The 19,221-nt window shown below is 45.0% G+C and overlaps 1 protein-coding gene across 2 annotated transcripts in view; it reads right to left on the bottom strand.

Annotated features, from left to right (window-relative positions):
* The window catches only part of abca3b (ATP-binding cassette, sub-family A (ABC1), member 3b), a 28,686-nt gene that overhangs the window by 6,446 nt on the left and 3,019 nt on the right, over window positions 1–19,221 (bottom strand). The window contains exons 3-21 of one of the 2 annotated variants that reach the window (XM_027009155.3): window positions 17,282–17,537; window positions 15,024–15,151; window positions 14,258–14,423; window positions 12,763–13,022; window positions 12,554–12,670; window positions 12,121–12,241; window positions 9,185–9,358; window positions 8,879–9,060; window positions 8,233–8,379; window positions 7,942–8,071; window positions 7,611–7,765; window positions 7,299–7,454; window positions 6,024–6,234; window positions 5,762–5,912; window positions 4,469–4,567; window positions 2,720–2,918; window positions 2,056–2,365; window positions 1,593–1,866; window positions 1,040–1,244 (exon numbers count right to left, since the gene is read on the bottom strand). In XM_027009155.3, the coding sequence (XP_026864956.3) occupies window positions 1,040–1,244; window positions 1,593–1,866; window positions 2,056–2,365; window positions 2,720–2,918; window positions 4,469–4,567; window positions 5,762–5,912; window positions 6,024–6,234; window positions 7,299–7,454; window positions 7,611–7,765; window positions 7,942–8,071; window positions 8,233–8,379; window positions 8,879–9,060; window positions 9,185–9,358; window positions 12,121–12,241; window positions 12,554–12,670; window positions 12,763–13,022; window positions 14,258–14,423; window positions 15,024–15,151; window positions 17,282–17,537 (3,441 nt within the window). The remainder of the gene's footprint in view (window positions 1–1,039; window positions 1,245–1,592; window positions 1,867–2,055; window positions 2,366–2,719; window positions 2,919–4,468; window positions 4,568–5,761; window positions 5,913–6,023; window positions 6,235–7,298; window positions 7,455–7,610; window positions 7,766–7,941; window positions 8,072–8,232; window positions 8,380–8,878; window positions 9,061–9,184; window positions 9,359–12,120; window positions 12,242–12,553; window positions 12,671–12,762; window positions 13,023–14,257; window positions 14,424–15,023; window positions 15,152–17,281; window positions 17,538–19,221) is intronic. The other variant, XM_081710999.1, reaches the window with a different exon arrangement.

Genomic DNA, 19,221 nt, shown 5'->3' on the forward strand with positions numbered 1-19,221 from the left:
GAGAGAGAGAGAGAGAGAAAGAAAGAAAGAAAGAAAGAAAGAAAGAAAGAAATGCAAGGAGCAATCAAATTCTCTTTATGTGCAAGGCGTACCATTTAGGGAAGAGGGAGGATCTGAAGATTAATTGGTCAGGCAGTGGTCAGAAGAAAGAAAACCTTGCTATTGGGTGGTGACTCACTGGTGTCTCACATAGGAAATGGAATGACATCAACCCTCCGAAACGTCATGTGGAACCGACCCACCAAATCCGAACAGGATGCAACTCATGAGCAAGTGACCAATCACAGAAGCGATCATGAATGTGGGAACATGTTTCAGGTTGGGGGGCTGATGCTGTGGGGATTTTTTTTACATTTTTTTTGTGGACATGCAGGACCTCTACCATCCACTAGGGGCTGCTGTACCACCTTTCACACACCTACTTCTCATGGCCTTCAGAGTATCTACAGCATTATTATCTATATAGACCAGACCATACTGATCCGTATCAAAATATATTCATGAACATTCTTTTTCATGCATTACTGTTTAAAATTTGTAATATGAGACTGAATACACTACTATTCTGTTAAATGAATTAAATGATAATCATTTAAAAATACAACCTTTGTCCTTATACAACTTCTGATGTTAACAATAAAGTGTCATCATTAGCTAATATTAGCATTAATATTAACATTAGCTAAGTAACTAGATGGATACATTTGCAATTTCAGAGAAAACAGCTAGATGGGTCAACTCCAATTCCAAAAATGTCCGTATTTGGGTATTGGGAACAGATTTGACCTAAAGATGTAACTGAAACGATATGTGATGAGACTAGGTGACAATTGTTTTCTCCCCAAACTTCCCATCACCTGCTCATAATACACACCCGGTTAGGATTCAGGCTTGCCTTTGTCCACTCCGATATCAATATCAACAGCATCTGCCGACAGGCTCGTCTCTACATAAACGCTCATCGTCAGACTCCACATCCCTTCAAACAGTGGAGTGCACAGATTAAGAAGACGCCCCAGAACGAGAAGGGCACACTGACCAGCATGAGCAGACAAGGCAGCAGGAAGTTGATCAGGTCCCAGAGCAGAGCGGAGAACCAGAAGTTGGAGAGGTAGACGCCGCTGACACGCTGCACGTGCATGGACTTCACGGTGCGCTCGCTCACCAAGAGCAGAGCAAAGGTGCTGGCCAGGGACGCCATGCCGTACATGAGGTTAATGGAGATGGCAAAGCCAGTCTGGCCCCTGAGGACAGCAGGGAAGCAAACAAGCAGCAGGAAGAAGAAAAGGAGAAAGAAACAATGAGCAGGGCAAGGATGGGTAAAAGCGGAGGATATGTTTGTGCCTGAATGGAGGAAATGGTTCACCTAGTTCTATCGTGGACTTTAAAGTTGTCCTCCATGTGCTAAATGTTAGGTGTTACTAAACATATACACAATAGTGCAGTTTAAATATCCTGTTTCTCTGTTGTCAAAATTTCACCCAAAAACTCTTAATTGACTCTTTCACTCTTCAGCATTAGCATTTGTGGGTGAAGTATTCCTTGAAGGCTCTAAAGTTGTGACTCTCCCTCGTTTTCTGCAACAGACTCACTCTGACAGCTGGCTCTGGGCCGTCTCAGACATGTTGCGGGGCATGGGCTTGTTCCCTGCCTGGATGGAGGCGTTGGGTCCAGCCAACAGCCTGTAGAGTGCATTGTTCACCAGCATGAGAGCAGTGGCTGACGTGTGGTAGCCCTGGTTGTTGAAGTAGCCTGTGAGCTCAGCGAACTTGCCGGTTCGGCCTCGGAAAGCTGCGCCCACCACGCAGTGCTCGTTGAAGGCTCCGCCCTCCCTCTTAGAGTTGTAAAGCACATACTCCGAGAAATCTAGCACCACAAGCATGCAATGTTAAAGAGTAATGCCACATCATTTAGATGCAACTTAAACCATAATAAGAGAAGCTTTGGCCTGAAGGTTTTTTTTCCCCCCCTAGTGTTCTCTTATAATGTCACAGCATCACACGGTTTCAAAATCGTAGGTACAGGTTACAGGTACTACAGTGCCACAACCCTTACCAGTTAGATTGGTAGTGGGTGTGGCACTCTGAGCAGGAAGCTGCGCGGAGTAGACCTCGGCCAGTGCTGTAGCCAGGGTTCCCGCGTTGGCGTCCAGGGCCACAGGCACAGTCGTAGGGCCGTAGCGGCTCAGGGCCAGAGGGAGCTGGGGGCTGTTGTGTTGACCAGGCAAACTACGGGCCACCACCAGGGACACTATAGTGAAGATAAGAGGCACCAAGAACTGTGCCACCATCACCTTCCAGTTCCGCCAGCTGTACAGCGCCCTCTTCAGGAACATGGCGTAGAATTGCTGCATGTACAGTTTGGCCTAAAGGAAAAAGATAACGAAAGAAGTACACTAGGCTGGAAAATTAGTTTCGGAGCAAGAAAGTAAAGGCAGGTCCAGATAGGGAAAAGAAATGAAAGGCTTCGAAAGACTTCTTTATTGTACTATAAGTCATCTTAACTACTAGAGACAGTGTCTAAAGGGATATTAAATATACCACCAAGATGATGCTACAGCAATTTAGTGAGGAAACAACAACACGTGATGAGATACACCAAGGGATGCATTTTTTTTTAAGTGCAATAAATGCTTCTTCAAAAGTAATTCAAGCCAAGGGCCATTTTTGTTCCAAATTTCATTTGCATGCAGCTATTTGTACTGCATGTATATACTGACTCCTGTGTTGAGTTTGATGTTGGAGCAGTCCTCTGAGATTAGTGTCCCGCTGTCAGTGAAGTCCGTCACGTCAGTCAGGCCACTGATGCTGCTGGCATCATCCACTGTCCAGTCATGTGACCTGCGCTCATGCTGGTACTGCAGGGCTGGAAGCTGGATGGCCTGAATGTCCAGACTGGAGTCAACCAGCTTCCCTACCCTGACCAGGTACACACACACACACACACACACACACACACACACACACGCGCGCATTTAGTCAAACACGTACACACACCCAATACGCAAGACCCCGATCGATCACATTTCTTCTTGACCTACTTATCTTATAAAAAACAGTCACAGTCCTTGTTCTTAAGTACAGGAAACTCAGGAAAGACCTTGCTCATTGTGAAGCCCATTGTGTGGCCAATACAGGAGAGAAAAATCTCTGTGAACTCATTAGAATTGCCTTGATTCTTCTTATGTTATCTGATCTTAATCAAAGTCATAATATTAAAGAAAGAACAAAAACAACAAGAACAAAATTCTACACTAGCATATCATTGCTAAGAAATAGACAGATGTGAACTCAGATATCAAGCTGTAAAGTAAGAGTGTAATTCAAGTCAGGTATTTCAGTCAGATCAGGTATTTGAACCGCCCCGCCTTAAAAAACAAACAATCACAATTCTGGTTACCTGCTCTTCACAAGAAAATTCTGAGAACCTTCTGAGAACATTGTATAATTATCATATGGCCCCATCAAAAGAGGTTTCAGAGGATCTCAGAAGAAAAATTTACAAGAAAGGAAAGATTTCTGAGAGGATGTTACACAACTCTTTTCAAAGAATGCCTTGTGGACCTGTGAGCCAAAAATTTAACTGCTTTGTATATTTGTACAGAAATACATTTTGAACAAATCAAAACACTGCGTGCCCATAGAAACCTCATCTCCGCTGTGAAACATGGTGGAGGGAGTACAGTGCTCTGGCTTTAATAGCTGATTTACTGCCTAATGGATTGATGAATTTTATGCACTATTAGGAAATTCAACAATAGCATTGCAGGGTGCCTGTGTGTCACAACTCAGAGGTCATGCATTATGACAAAACACAGAGGTCAAACAGGAAATTTTGTATTTTCGATTACCTTAAACGCGAACTAAAAGTTTTGTATAAAGAAAAGTGCCAAAATACCTCCTTGAACATTATGAAATGTCTGTGTTTGTTTTATTTATTTTTATGAAGACTGCATTATAGAGTCATTCATGCAGAAATATAGATGCAGAGATATGCAACATAGTCACCACCAACTTAACCACAAAAAATAAGAGGCTTTTGAAGACTTTGCAATGGACCAAGAAACTTGGTAAGTGAACAGAAAAACTTGATTCGGTCATTTCGGCCCTTTGAGATCCAGGCTGACCTAGAATATGGACTTGAATATCAAAGAACCAAGTATAAAGCCCATTTTGTATCTACAGAAGTTTCAGAAGGATTCTGGGAAAAAGCTATTGATTGAATGAAGATGGTAGCAAGGGCACTTAATTCAGTGCTGTGCAATTCAACAACTGAGACTGACTATTACTGCTGGAACTAGAAAAAACTGATAATGGAACTAGGAAAAAAAAAGCCACACATGACCTATAAAAAAGGGGTCTTTGCCGGTAAATCTTACACAACAAAGTGGGAAACAAAATCTCTTCTCAGCGATTATTACATTCTTTATCTACATGTGAGTATGACATAGTTCGGCTCATCTAATTACCTAAGGAAAACCTCTTCCATGGTGGTAACCGAGGCTCCATAGCTTGCAATGCCCAACTCCTCTCTGTTCATCTCAAGCTCAGCAAACAGGAGCTCAAATCTGCAAGGACAGAGCAGAAGTGTAAGGGTATAGCAATCAAATGAATAAAATCACAATATATTCTAACATAACTATAGATCACAAAAACAATCAGAAAGAAAATCAAACAATATGAATTGCACTGGTCCCAGGAGCTGGTATCCCTCATTTTAGGTAATGTTGTGATAAGATTATTATGTAATGAAGTATCAGTGGGTAAGGCAAGATAATGTGAATGTGATATTTAAAACACCCAAATATCATATTGCGCTAGCTATATCTTCGAGGCAGTAGCTACAGCTCACTGGCTGGTGCAAGACATTGGAAAAGTTTGGAGAACAGACTTATTGATTGAGAGACAGTGAGAAGTGTGTCTCTAAGGAGTAGATGAGCATTTCCTCGAGATCAATGAGTTCCTTTAAATCAACTGGCCCTGAAACAGCTTTTAAAAAAATCTACTGTTAACCAGAATAATGTTTTGCTGCATTGTTTTGGCTAGGTCAGAGGTAAAAAATTTTAGAGGTTTTGCTGAGTAATACATGGGAATGTTGTGACTGCAAGCAGCTATGTTATTAGACTATGAATACCGTTTCCCAGACACAGAATAAGACAGTCTAGATTAAATCAAAATTAAAATCAGTGGTTGTTCAGCACTGTCCAGGAAACTGGCCCTAGATATTCTTAAGTGAGCTTTAGTAAAAAGCAATATACAGATTCTTGCTATTGCATTTAACACTAATAGCACTGCAAGTTCAATTATACTAAAAATTAAACTGAGCTGATGTGATGCTTTCTAAATGAGAGCGGTCTAAATTCCTACTAGAATGCCCTACATGGCTCAATACCAATGACAAACTGAATCAGCCTGTATACTTCCTGGTGTCTATGTGATCTACATTTACTTGTCAATATGTCGTATGCAACATTAACACAAATGTTATTCATATTAACCTCAAGAGAATTTGCTTTCAGTACCGAAGAAATTCTGCTTCTGCTCTGAAGAGGTGCATTCTTGGAGAGCAGGTCTACTTGCCCTGTGCTGCATCTTCTGGGTTCTGTAACCCACGTGCTGTGCGAGTGGTGTGTGTTAGAGTAGATGTTTGCATTTGTACTGCTTGAGAGAGTGCTGACTGTCTAACCACTGTCAGCGTCATGTCTACAGCAGGATGCCAGACGGGCTTGATTACTTCTCTTGCTCATGGAGCGTGGTCTTACCGGCTGGTGCTCTCCTTGGGTAGGATGTAGGAGAGTTCAGCCCCAGCGCTGCTCTCCAGGGTGGCTTTGGGGACGTACATGTGCACCAGGTGGGTGATCGCCGATACATTGCACAGTGCATCCTTCACTATCACCATGTGGTAGCCAGCACCTGAGAGACACGAGTAAATCAAATGGCAGGGGACATTTTTCAGCAAGGAAACGCCCCAGGCTTTTTAGGCACGGAGGGCCTTTCCCTGCAGGCGTGCGGACGCGGGCGTACCGTATTTGTTCTTGAGGAAGAGGGGCGAACCGCAGCACTGCAGCTCACCGCCCGCCATGATGGCGATGCGGTCGCCCAGCAGGTCGGCCTCGTCCATGAAGTGCGTGGTAAGCAGGATGGTGCGGCCACGCTTCTCACCCTGCAGCAGGTCCCAGGTGGCACGGCGGGCCGACGGGTCCATACCTGATGTGGGCTCATCCAGCATCACCACCTACCACAGCACAAAGGCCATCTTCGGTTTTGTTAAGGTTAAGGGCCAGCCCTGTTTTCATGGGCTATGATCAGGAATAACTGTAAATAATCTTAAATAACGTGCCAAATGCAATGCGGGATTTAGAGGTGTCGCAAAAGATTTGTTTTAAAAATCACAACAACTAAGAGAAATAACACATTCTGCTCAGACTAAGGAAGTTTGTTAGTTTCAAAATTAAGTTGGTTGGATGTGAGAAATTGGAACTTTGGCCGTAAGCCATCAGCCACGTCCACTACAGTTCATACAGACTAAAAATGAGCATGGTGCATGGTTCTAAACTGCCATGTATGTACATTTGCAATCTGTAATTTGCAAATTCACTCTTACACTGATTGCAGAATCAATGAAATCTCCCAAAGTACTTCATAGTAACCAATGTGTTGTTATATTCACAAATAACTGAAATACCTTTCAATAAAAAAAACAAATACTCAAACAATACTTATAAGATTGTGAGCTCCTTCCTCGCAATTAAAAATGAAAACTTCATGATAAAGCTCAAACATTGTATATTCATACGATACAAAATTGAAATGGGCCTATGAATCATCAGTAAGAGCAATCACTTCACTTAAGAAAAATGTTAATAAAGATGATTAATTTATGTCCTGCTGCCTTTCCTTGGGTACATAGACCTGCCCCCTCCAAAACACTTATTAATTAAATCCAAAGCGTGTCATACATAGATGTTTACTTCATTATGTATTTCACAGTCTGGCAAACAACATTGCATTTTCAGTGATGTGTAACCACATTCATTATGGGGGGACAGGACATTGATATCCTGACCAACCCAAATCAATTATGTGAGTGCACTACGCAGAGGGGAGATTACGTTCGTACCAAACAGATCGATAGGAATTTGAACTACAAAAACATCTGGTCACCCAGAAGCAATCCCATGTTCCTAAAGCTGGTTCAAACTTTAGCGAGATGGCGAGTTAAACAGTCCACTGTTCTCACTGAACAAAGGCAGAAAAGAGGCACATGACCGTTCCTCGTGTCGATGAGGGGCGGCTGACCTTAGAGTCTCCGATGAGGGCGATCCCGATCGAAAGCTTCCGCTTCATGCCACCGGAAAGGGTCTTGGACCGCGCATTCGTCTTGTCCTCAAGGTTTAGAATTCGGATGATCCGATCCACCTCATCCGGAATCTTCTCACGGGGGTAGCCCTTCAGCTGCAAGAACGAGGGTGGGGAGGGGGAGTAGGCAGGCATCAGAAGGAGCAGAGAAAAGACAGTAAAAGAGGACGCTAAAGGGTTATAAACATTAGATGGGATTAGATGGGTTGTGCAATCGGGGGTCTCTATGCAGAGGCCTGTAGGGGGCGCTACCTGGGTGTAGAAGAGCAGGTGCTCTCGGACAGTGAGGTTGTCGAAGAGCACGTCGTGCTGGGGGCACAGGCCCAGGCTGCGACGGATCAGGGCCATGTCCTGGCAGATGTCGTAGCCGTTGATGTAGGCCCGCCCACCGCTGGGAGGAAACAAGCCTGGTAGAAAAGGGGCGGGAGAAAGATGTGGGTCGCGCAGGGACAGCCATCGGTCACGCCAGACAACAGTGAGCTTTGCTCCACTAGTGACGGCCTGACACACAGCTGCGTTTGTGAGGTTTGGAGAAGGAGCTCTCCAACAGTGCTCACTAAGGCTAATTTGTGCAGCACCGTACCAGTCAGCATAGACAGCGTAGTGGTTTTCCCAGCTCCATTGTGTCCCAGCAGCACAGTGATCTGGCCCTCAAACATGTTCACAGTGAGATCCTTCACTGCCTCTTTCGTCTTGTTGCCCACTCTGAAAACCTGTGGGGTGGGGTAGTTTAATTACTTTTGCCACCGTTGGTCTGGTTCCACAAACCTCTAGAGGCTGGCCTAATGTAAGGAATCTATTGCCATCACCAGCTTCCCTCTGAGCAGAAATATTCAAAAGTAGGTTATGACACCCACTTCGTGTTCCATGGTACCTTGGACAAGTGCTTGATTTTGACCCCAGAGACCAGTCCAGATGGCTCCTCTTCGATGAACTCGCCCTTCAGCGCCTTCTCTGCATCCTCCTCTTCCTCCTTCTCCTTCAGCAGGGCGACCCGCGGGCTGCTGCACCAGTATGAGGGCTGTGTGAGACACAGGCAAGCGTCACACCTTTCAGAACATACTTGACATGCATCAGTGCCTGACCCAGACAAACATCTGCCTCTGAACGCAATGTATGCTGTTCTTAGGCTGATGTAAAGGATGACATACTGCTACTCAATGGGCCTCAGCAAGTGTATGAGCAGCAATAACTTTAAGGTAATTAACACAGACCTTAAATCATTCCATTAACACCAACCAGTAACAAAACAAGGTTCCCTGTTCAGCGTTTCATTTGAAAGTCAAAATCAGTGTTTCATTTGAATGTTAAAATGTCTCTTAAATTTGCATGTCATTGCTAGTCGGGGTTCTGGAGTCATAGCGGCACTGTGCTGCACTGCAGGGGGTATTCTGGAATTACAACTAGCAGACTGTTAGCTAACAAAGGGCTGTTCTTGGATCAGAGATTTGCTGGAGTTAACTAATTACTTTTTCAGACCAATCACATGACTGTATACGTGCAACGTGCACACGACCTACCAGCACAAAAAAGTACCATGGCCGGGGCACGCCGTACTCGCCGGGGAAGACGGCCTCCACGTACCAGGTCACCAGGCTGTACAGCAAGGCATCTAACAGCAGTAGCGCCAGAACCTGAGCCAGCGAGAAGTCGTCGTCCACGGTAACCGCCTCAAAAAGGTTGCTCCATTGTATCCCTACCCCTGACAAGAAATCATGGCACGGGAGGATGGCGGGCCGCTTTTAAGGTCATCTCTCAAAAACAAAATCCAAAGACTACACAAAAGGATGACTTTGTAGGGGTGTAAAGGTCAATAAACAGCCAACCTTTGCCCTCAAACATGCCGATGAGCTGCGCTCCCATAGCCATGGCCACGTTGGAGATGAGGCAGGCAGACACTTTCTGGGAGTGGGACAGGAGGTCATAGCGTGGCCAGAGGAAGAGGTACGGCAGGTAGCTGAAGAAGTAAATGAAGCCGCCTGCTGCTGCTGCGACGTTAGCTGTGTGTGTGTGTGTGTGTGTGAGAGAGAGAGAGAGAGAGAGAGAGGAGAGAGAGAGAGAGAGAGAGGAGAGAGAGAGAGAGAGAGAGAGGACAGAGAGAGAGAGAGAGAGAACCAAGGTCCAAGGTAAGGAAAACTCCACTGAGCCTTGGAACTTTGCAAAAATATTTTTAACATGTTCAGTGACAAGTAAAAGGTCAACGTGAGAAGCCCTCTACCTATCGATTCAGTGCATTTCATTATATGAAAGTGTTTGAAAGGAAGGGATACACACCTACACACAGACCCCACAAACAGACACACTAAATGAAAGGTGACTAAAGGGTAGCCATGACGCACAGCAGGTGCACGAGGTGTAAACAAGTCACTAGTGCCTCTTACCTGTCCACCCCTACACCCTGCAGCAGCTGTGTGTACCCAACCCAAACCCCCAACTCATCATGGAGGCAGGCAAAAGTACACCCAGACGCAGAGGAATAATAATAAGAGGAAAACCTGGAAAAAGAGGAGCAAGGCTTTGTGCTCAGCAAAGGAAGGAACACGGACACGTTGGGTTATTTTTTTTTAATTCCACACACAAAAGGAAAAGGACAAAAACGATTCTGCGAAGCTTCTAGCAATCTGCTGCTCAATCTTGAAAGAGAGAGCACAGAGACAGCAGGTGCTCACGGATTCATGTGTGCTTCCAGCTCCTGTTCATCCTCACCAGTGGACAAGGAGGCGAGAGCAGAGCACAAAGGTGTTTCATTTAGCCCCAAGACTCGCTTTCTGGCCAAGTAGCCTGTCGAGTTTGAAGTTGCTTTGTTCTGTTTCACTAAAACAGCCAGCAAGAGACAAATCTGGGCCAGCACTTAAAAGCAGCTAGGACAACCTTAAAACACATCCCCTCACCCAGGTCTCGTTTTGTTCTGTAATTTGTCACACTGACATCCTATCAGTGAGAATGACTGAGCAGCTGCTCATGCAAATCTCCCACAATAACTAGCCCTCTCAGGCTGCTATTAGCCATGACATTATTTTCTGGGTGCAGTATTCCTTTAAAAGCAAAGCAAAAAAAACAAAACCTTTACATTTTCAAGAGTCACTAAAACAACCTTTGGCCCCGAGTGTGGGCTACACCTGCCTCAGTGCTCCAGACTTCTGATTAGTGCTCCTAGACCTGATGACAGTGCAAGCAGACCCCTCTTACTCCTGACCACCTGTGCTCAGGCAGAGCTTTCATCATCAAGTATTCACCTCAACAGGTCCTCGTTCGCCTAGCCGTCAGTGGGAAGGGGAGAGAGAGGGGGGGGGAGAGAGAGAGGGGGAGAGAGAGGGGGAGAGAGAGAGGGGGAGAGGGAGAGAGAGAGAGAGAGAGAGAGAGAGAGAGAGAGAGAGAGAGAGAGAGAGAGAGAGAGGGGGGGGGAGAGAGGGGGAGAGAGAGAGGGGGAGAGAGAGAGAGAGAGGGAGAGGGAGAGAGAGAGAGAGGGGGGAGAGAGGGAGAGGGAGAGAGAGAGGGAGAGAATGACCAGGCAGGAGCCGGCCTCTTCTCCCTCTTATTCTCTCCCATAAGGAGCAAGGATCAAGTTCTGCATATCAGGAACCTGATGCGTCCTTATCGCCCCTTTCTAAAAGCAGGTGTGCCGGCCCCTTAAAACAACATCTGAGAAGGTTACTGAACTACAAGTGCCTATCATGGCTGGGACAAAACTGACCTTAAAGGCCATTTTAGCCTTTTAAAAGCTGAACCTGTTCAACAGAATGTGGATAACACTTTTCTTCCGAGTGATGAACCAACCTCACAGGCCAGTAATGGTGATTTTAATCTAGCTTTCTTTGTCTCAGTGATTGGAGAGGAGTGAAGGATAATTGCAGAGTGTGAAACAGGGTTCAGTGAAGAAAGCATGTTTTGGTGGCAAGAAAAGCACCAATGGCAAGTCACAAATTACTTTCCTTTTGTTATTTCCATAGTAACCAAGTGTGTGCTTGAATGCGTTTCCCTGCCACAGCCATCGTTCTCACTAATGAGGGATGCACTATTAGCTGCTTGAGATGTGCGCATGGTTCTAAGCACAAGGACACTCGCCACACTAAATGGATTGTGTTCGCCCGGCCGGCGTGGGTGGGTGGGTATGGGTGTGAGACGTGTGTGCACAGCCAATAAGAGAATACGCTTTCCCAGCATTCTGAAATTTCCATTAGAACTGACATCCAATTTTCCACAGTTATGAATGAACTAATGTCTAGCACTGCTCCGGCAACACCGGCCCTTACTAACAATAAAGATGAAAACACCTCTTCCTTGTCAGATGTAAAATAAGCCACACCAGGGTGCAGACGAAGGCAAATCGATTGTGTCTCCTCGCAACCAGTGTCTTAGAACACTCACGGTCCCCACTGCACTAAAGCCTGCGTTTTCTCACCCATTTGATCAAACGTGTCCAAGTCTCCTATAATCTCTGTATCCTGTTGTCTTCTTCATTGCTTAATCGCACATCCTTGTTCCAGGTGAATCTGTTGTAATCGCATAGCTTTTAGGTTCTTGCCATTTCATTAATGATAAAGCCTAAGCATAACCAAGGTCAGGTGATGGACTGGACCTGAGGAGAAAGTGAAGCACGGCCACAGAGAAGCAACAAGGCTTGTCTGAAGTATTTGGCTAATGTAAACTGGGTCCTGGTGCGCTCTTGTGCAGCTCAAGGGTTAAGATTAGCGGAGACAGCCGACTACCCAACCCAAACCATAGTGCAACTTGCTGAGTTAGAGGGTGCTGGGGCAGTTACCGCGGGAGAAGAAGGAGCTGATCATGAAGCTGAAGCTGATGGTTGCCATGGCAAAGACCAGCAGGAAGATGAACACCAGCGTGGGGTCACTGTAGGTCAGGACAGCGCCATTGGGACTCACCTTTAAGATACAAAGCATTTGTTACACAATTATATCAAGCATAGATATCAAACTGCAGTTATAAAGGGACATAATGCTTTACTTGTTTTATTTCAACTTTATTAGTGTGTATGATTCCAATCATGTAGATAATTGTAAAAAAAAAAAAAAAAAAAGGAATTTTGTTAGAGCAAGGTCTAAACTGTGCCCTTTTCTGGAACCTCCAGGAGTTGTGATTTAGTCTTCAGTGCAAGGAAAGCATCTCAACAGTTCTCCTGACACCGAGTACCTTATTGATGCCACTGGGAGCAAATGAAACTTGGGGCTACTCACCCTGACACAGAAGAGCAAGGTGACGAAGAAGATGGAGATGGAGAGGAAGAGAAAGAACATGAGGAACCAGGCACTCCAGTGCAGCCAGTTACTGAGACCCATCATTCTCATGTATTCCTGGAAGAAAAACCAACAGTTTAGAAACTCCACCTCCCTTTAAAGTACACAGTACAACGCATGTCACTGGCACACACACCACACGCACACACCTTCAGTTTCTTCTCTTTCTCCTGCACCACGGCGCGAACGATGTTGAGGGAGGTGTAGGTGAAGCTGAGCACGAGCAGCAGAGGAAGCTGGTTCTGGATGGCCAAGATGAAGACGTCGTAGATGAAGGCGGGGTAGGGGAAGCGCGACAGCACCACTCGCGTCTGTGTGAGGAGGGCGGTAGCCGCCGTCCTGTTGTAGGCCTTCATGATGGCCCGGTCCACAGCGTGCTGCACCATCAGGAAGCCCTCTCGGAAATAACCTTTCCACAGAGGCAGGAAGGGGCGGCGCTTTAGCATAAAAAACTCGCTCGTCATAAACTGGACCCTCATCACAGCATTAGGTTCTCAACTTGAAGAAAGGACTCGGGGTGAGACTAGATTCAGCTTGAAGCAAAGTCCTGTGGCATCAACAAAACTTTCAAAACTACAGAAAATTAATGAGACTATGAACGCTCTGTATTATAGTATAATCTGGCAATGAAGGAGCCTGCAGTTTTCAGATATAATGGAAAATAGCCCGACATCAAGTTGTTCATTTATCAATACGAGAAACATATACCGTAGCTGGTTAACTTCATGTACTTACTAATGTTATACTAATGTTGTTGCTGCTAATGACAATTATCTTTCAGCAAATGATCTGCAGCAAATGATCAAAGCTTTTAATGTTTTTATCGTGATTTCCCTGTACAGAAAAGGCTATGGAAATAAAGGCCATCGTCATAAATAAACATCATTTAAGAAATAATGAAAGAAAAATAGACTACGATGCGTTTGCATTACCTCTGCTCACTTTCAGTTTACATGTGTAGCCAAACTAAACTGATACCACCACAGGAGTTGCAGTCAGGGGGTATCATCAAGGGGTATCATCAGGGGGTATCCCACACACATTCCATTTTCCATTTATTCATAACATTCTATAAAAGTGCAGATGTTTAGATACTGTTTTTTGCCTAAAGCAGTGAGGTAACAACTGTTCTTCATAAGGCCCTGTTATCCAAGAGGGCAAAACTACTATCATGTATACACACTTCCTATGTCCTATATGAGTTAATACTTAACATTCATTTCTGTACCTGTTTCTTTTATCATTTATATGAAACATACTGAAATTTAGCTTCTAGCAACATTCATCTGACCTTTTCATGACTTCATGGCCCCCTTCTAAATTCATTTATGGGCTAGGTCGATTAATCAAAAAACTGCCTGCAATATGAAAGGTCATACATCATAAAAAGTTATGGCTTACATCACATATTCATGCAAAGCATGTGTGGTCATGGGAACCACTGAAGAAGGGTGGACATTCTTTGGGAAGCAGTACCAATCATCTCGCCATGTGCGATATGTATATATCAGCCTGTTTCTTGTTTGTTCAGGCTAATTGTAAAGGGCTGGGAGGTCTTTACCCAGGAACACAAACACTTCATACATGCAGAGGAAAAAAGGAAAAGAGGACTACACTTCCCACAGTGCACTAGTGCCAACAGACCTGGGGTGCCTCCATGGGGATCGTGCTGCTCTCGAGGTCCGGGCAGCTGGAAGAGCGGGAGCAAGCTGGCCGTGTGCCAGTCCAGGTCGTTATTGGGGTTGAGCTCTGACTTCTCCTTGGGGGGAGCATTTCGGGGACTATATGTGAAACGCAGGTGATAGTGCACCTGCAGGGAGAAGCAAAGGAGAGACAAAGAGGCAATGAGTCTGTGAACAGGGAAAACAGGTTTACTGGGAGACAGGGGCTGATAGAAAGCAATACATTAGTAGCATAGCAGGACAGCTAATCAAGAAAAACTCAATCTCCATCACTGGCTACAAAAGCGGATAGATAAGTAAATAAATGATTTCACACTTCAACATGCTTTAGCCACCTTTCACCCTTTAGTCACCCACACACTTCTCCACCAAGTAAACGCATTTTAAATTAAAAACACAGATGTGTGGTATGCGTGCTTGTTGTTTAAGTAGGGACCTCCTGCCTCAGTACATGTCTATATTTCATACCAGGCTTCATACCATACTTAGTCTGAACAGTGAGGTCATGAAGAAGATACACAGGTAGAACCTGTACAGACCCAGTCAGGAGAATAATGCATGCAAAAGAATGTCAACAGTACTGCACTCCTAAAACAATTCACACACACACACACACACACACACACACACACACACACACACACACACACACACACGTCCTACAGGTATAATGAAACTTTCCCAGGAGAAGGAGTTAATGTTTTGGTGGCGTGACCGCGAGGTCTCACCTGCAGGGGCAGAGGCTCGTCGTCGTGGCTGAAGGAGTGCTCAAAGACCACCGCCGCCAGGATCTTGCCCGATTCGGGGTCTGTCTTCACAAATTCCTCAAAGTACTCCTCGGTCTCGAATCCACGCACTGGTGATGAACGACAGGAACATGGGAATTAAATGAAGAATACGACTTAGTGGAGACAGCCTGAAAAGAAGTGGTAAAGCTGCAAAAATCTGAATCATTAGAAAGGCAGTTCAGAGTTTATTTGGCTATCACATGTGTTCTGTGGACTACAGCACATTTGCGGAACTTCATCCCCAAGCACCAATTCACGTTTCTTTCTTGTGCCCAGTCTTGCATGGTCTTAATATTTAAACAAAAATTGAGGAACACGCTAACATTACTTTACATCCTTAATGTTAACATGCTGAGTAACATTATGAATGCGATGCTGAGACTGAATGTCTAATTCACTATAAGTCACTGTGTGCCAAAACAAAAGCTGTCCTTAGTGTGAAGTACTTCTCACAACATTAAAATATGCAATACAAAATCACAATAACATCCTAAATACACAACCAACATAAATGCATCCTTTGCACATATGATAAGCATCATCCTGGATTCCACTGCACAGGCTCAGTTCAGGCTCAGACTCAGAAGGTCACACGATGTAGGAAGGATACTGCAAATCATCTTGCTAATATACACTATCAGAAAACTACCATTTTATTCATTAGATTCCTTTCAGTATTTACTAGGCCCTCTAATTACTGGAAGCTCTCTGTTAACCGTATCACGGCTGTTAGCAATTCTTCAGCTATACGGAGATTTTAAAGGAAAGCAAATATCAGACAAGGCAGCAATGGGTATTTAGCCAGGTCATGACTCTGGCGAGCGCACACAAACGCACACACACACGGAAAGGTTTAGTCTGCTGAAATCACATAAATGTTGTCTGCTTGGGCTGCAGCCCCGAGACGAAAAGACAGAGATAAAAACAGAGTGGAAAAACAGGTCACACTGCCTGATCATCTTCCTGGAGCAAGTGCTAGGAGCACCTGAGACATGACCCTCTTCAGGTGCCTGGTAGAACCAGGGTAAACATGTTACACTGGCAGCAGCTGTAGGCTGCGTTTATTTGGGATTTACACACCGACATGCTCGGTAGCTAGTCCACATGCTCGCTGACTGAATATGGCTGAACTGGGCTCATGCACATGCTGAAAAATACCCCAGATACACCTCAGGAAGTATGAGCTCCCAGTTCCACACACATGCTGTAACCGCACACAAATGACAAAGAAATGCCATGTTATCTGTGGATTTGCAAGGTTTCTGTTTACTTAAGCGGTAGTCTGCACCAGGGGGAACCTGCCTGACTGTCTTGTGACCGGCAGTGTTCTGTCTGAACAGACTGGGACGCAACATCGTGGAATGTGCGACTCGTCCTTCCTCTTTTAACGCAAGACTAATGTGAGTAAACACGGCTTAGCTGAGCAGTAACTGTGAGCAAAAGCCACCACGCGCAGGCTGTACACTTTAATAGGCCCTCCATGATCGACAGTCCCTCCACGACTCTCTCCACACGTCACAGCTGTTAGTGCCGCAGCAGACTTTGGGCCACTGCCGGGGGTTTCTCTGCATTGTCCGTGCAGTGCAGGGGGCCACGCCTAACAGGAACCGCACACAGAAATCCACACTGCGTGACTCACCACACATCCAGGCTCCATTATCTTCTGCCTCTTACAGGAGTTCAAACAATTATTAACCTAAAGAATTACAGAAGACATTTTACTGTGTCGGGTTCTGGGCAGGATTCTGAACACAACCGAGTCTCTAGGCAGACAGGAGTATAGCAGGGACATCAATTCCAGTCAAGGGGTGCCACATCACCATGCAGTCATTATGCATGATGTCATGGATGTCAACCATCAAGCTATCAAGTTGTGCTAAAGCAAACAGAACTCTACTTCCCAGTTCAATGTGTTCAAAAGATCAGCACAGTACATTATTCACTGACACATCACTGGTTTTAGAGGGCAAAACAATTTCAGTAATGCAAATTTCAGTGGCAAAAGGTTACATTGTCAAAATTCCCTCTTTCCAAAGAAGATCAAGCAAGTGAACAAAAACTAGTTTTATTCTCCTCTTCCTGAAAAACCTTACACACAGAACAACCCTACGCCAACCCGGCCTAGACATTTCAGGGACAGAACCGAACCGGTTTCACAGCATCCTGCCCCGAAGGCTCTTCTTCTGTGGTGGCCTTACCCGCGCTGATGAAGCCCTTGTCCAGGGTGAGCTGCACGTCCTCGGCCACCTGCCGGACGACGCTGGAGTTGGCCGGCACGTAGGCTAGCTGTAGACCCATGGGGAGATGGAAGGGGGGACCGTCCAGCGAGAAGCTCTCATAGTGCGTGACATTGGGGTAGTTGGTGAAGGACACTTTCTGCCTCAACACGATGAGGATGGCAGAGAAAAGGAGGGGGAGGGCAATCTCCACCAGCGTGACCAGGATCTGACGCTTCTGCGGGCGGTGGGAAATTAAAAAAAAAAAGAGAATGTGCAGGACGGTGAGGTGGAGATGTTGCACTGGTGTGATTCAGAAGCAGGAGGAAAAAAGTCATTATTGAAGCTCCACGCAAGTTTCACCTCTAGTGTCTCGCTCTTTTCTGTCAGCTACGGGCTGTTTGGGAAAATTAAACCAGATCCTATTTGCTGGTAAAGAAGGTGGTAAAGACATCGGTGTTTGATTCTGAACAGAAGTGCAATCTTAAAAATTAAATAAGCAGCTCTACATCCAGTAACAGTGTAACCCATTGATGCCCTAAATCTTATTACTCACCGAAATGCACAAATAGTGGCAGTAATTAAAGAAATCTTTATGTAAGCTTGCTGTGAACCATGCAAATGCTGTTCTACACATATAATATAAAGGCAAAGGAACGATTCCGCCTTTGGCTAGACCAGTCAAAACTGTTTGAAAATGTAACTGCATTATGGGTTTCCTAGGAGTTGCCATGAGGACATTCAAAGAACCTATGCGAAGAACTACGCACAGGTTCTACACGGGATTCTAGGAGTGACCGTAGGGGTGCACAGATCCTACACAAGATCCTGGGGGTGCAGTGACATGGCCAGTCATGATAAGTGGCAAAGCCAGCTGGGAATGGTTCTGATCTGAAACACATTATGCTACACTTTTTAAAGATGCTTAAGACTCAGCAGCTGTGCTATGAAAACAAATATTATGTCCTACATCATTATTGTGGCGTTCATCTAGTTTAAGCAAGGGGTTACTTAGGTTACACAGAACATACCAAAATTCATCACCATTAGCATCATTTCACTTGGCTGTTCTTCCCAAGGAACAGGCTATACTGTGGAATCCATCCACAGAAATAAATTTGTACTGGAATACTTGTCCTTTTTACGTGCCCTTATTAATTCTAAATGCTGACATTTAAACCTATGAATCATTTTTGCCCAATCTGACAGAAGGCACATCACACTCACATTACTGACCACGATGCCATTAAACTCCTGGGTTTCCTGACTTGCCTCCACTGGGCCAGGTTTCTTAGCAACCACAGCTGCAGCAGCAGGAGATGTGAGGACAAACAACTCACCCCTTTCTGATGGAACTGGAATAGCAAGTCCTCTCACACTACTACGTTATTGTATAAGATCAGGCAACAGAGCTTAAGTAGGTGGACCAAACAGGAACCATGCATTCACAGGGGGAGCTCAGGAAGGATTCTATGACTCACTCATATATTGATTGTGCCTTTAAAATGAATGGGGGCAAGTCACAATAAGAGCATAGCGCTACTGCTATATACATATATATGTGTGTGTGTGTGTGTGTGTTATCTTTAAACCTGTTATTAAACCCTTACCCTGGCGTTCTGTTCTTTTCTGTTTATGACATACAAGATCAGGACACAGACAATCAATGCTTTGCTGGAAAAAGCCCTTAAAGACATATACTGCTATGTCATGCCATTACAGTATAAGTATAATATGTACACATTTCAGCCTGTGCTGGTCACAAGCCTTTGAAAGGTCTGTACTTCAGAGAGACAACTGACAAAGCAAAAGAGACCACTGCGATATTTTTCAGAGGTGTTAGAGGGCTGAGGTTTTAAAACCTGCTATTTGACTACAAAAATCCTCTTTGCTCCCTACCAGCTGAGCAGTGCATTAACTGC

Source organism: Electrophorus electricus, chromosome 3, assembly GCF_041902795.1.
Source record: "Electrophorus electricus isolate QZ-2024a chromosome 3, ASM4190279v1, whole genome shotgun sequence".
NCBI lineage: Eukaryota > Metazoa > Chordata > Actinopteri > Gymnotiformes > Gymnotidae > Electrophorus > Electrophorus electricus.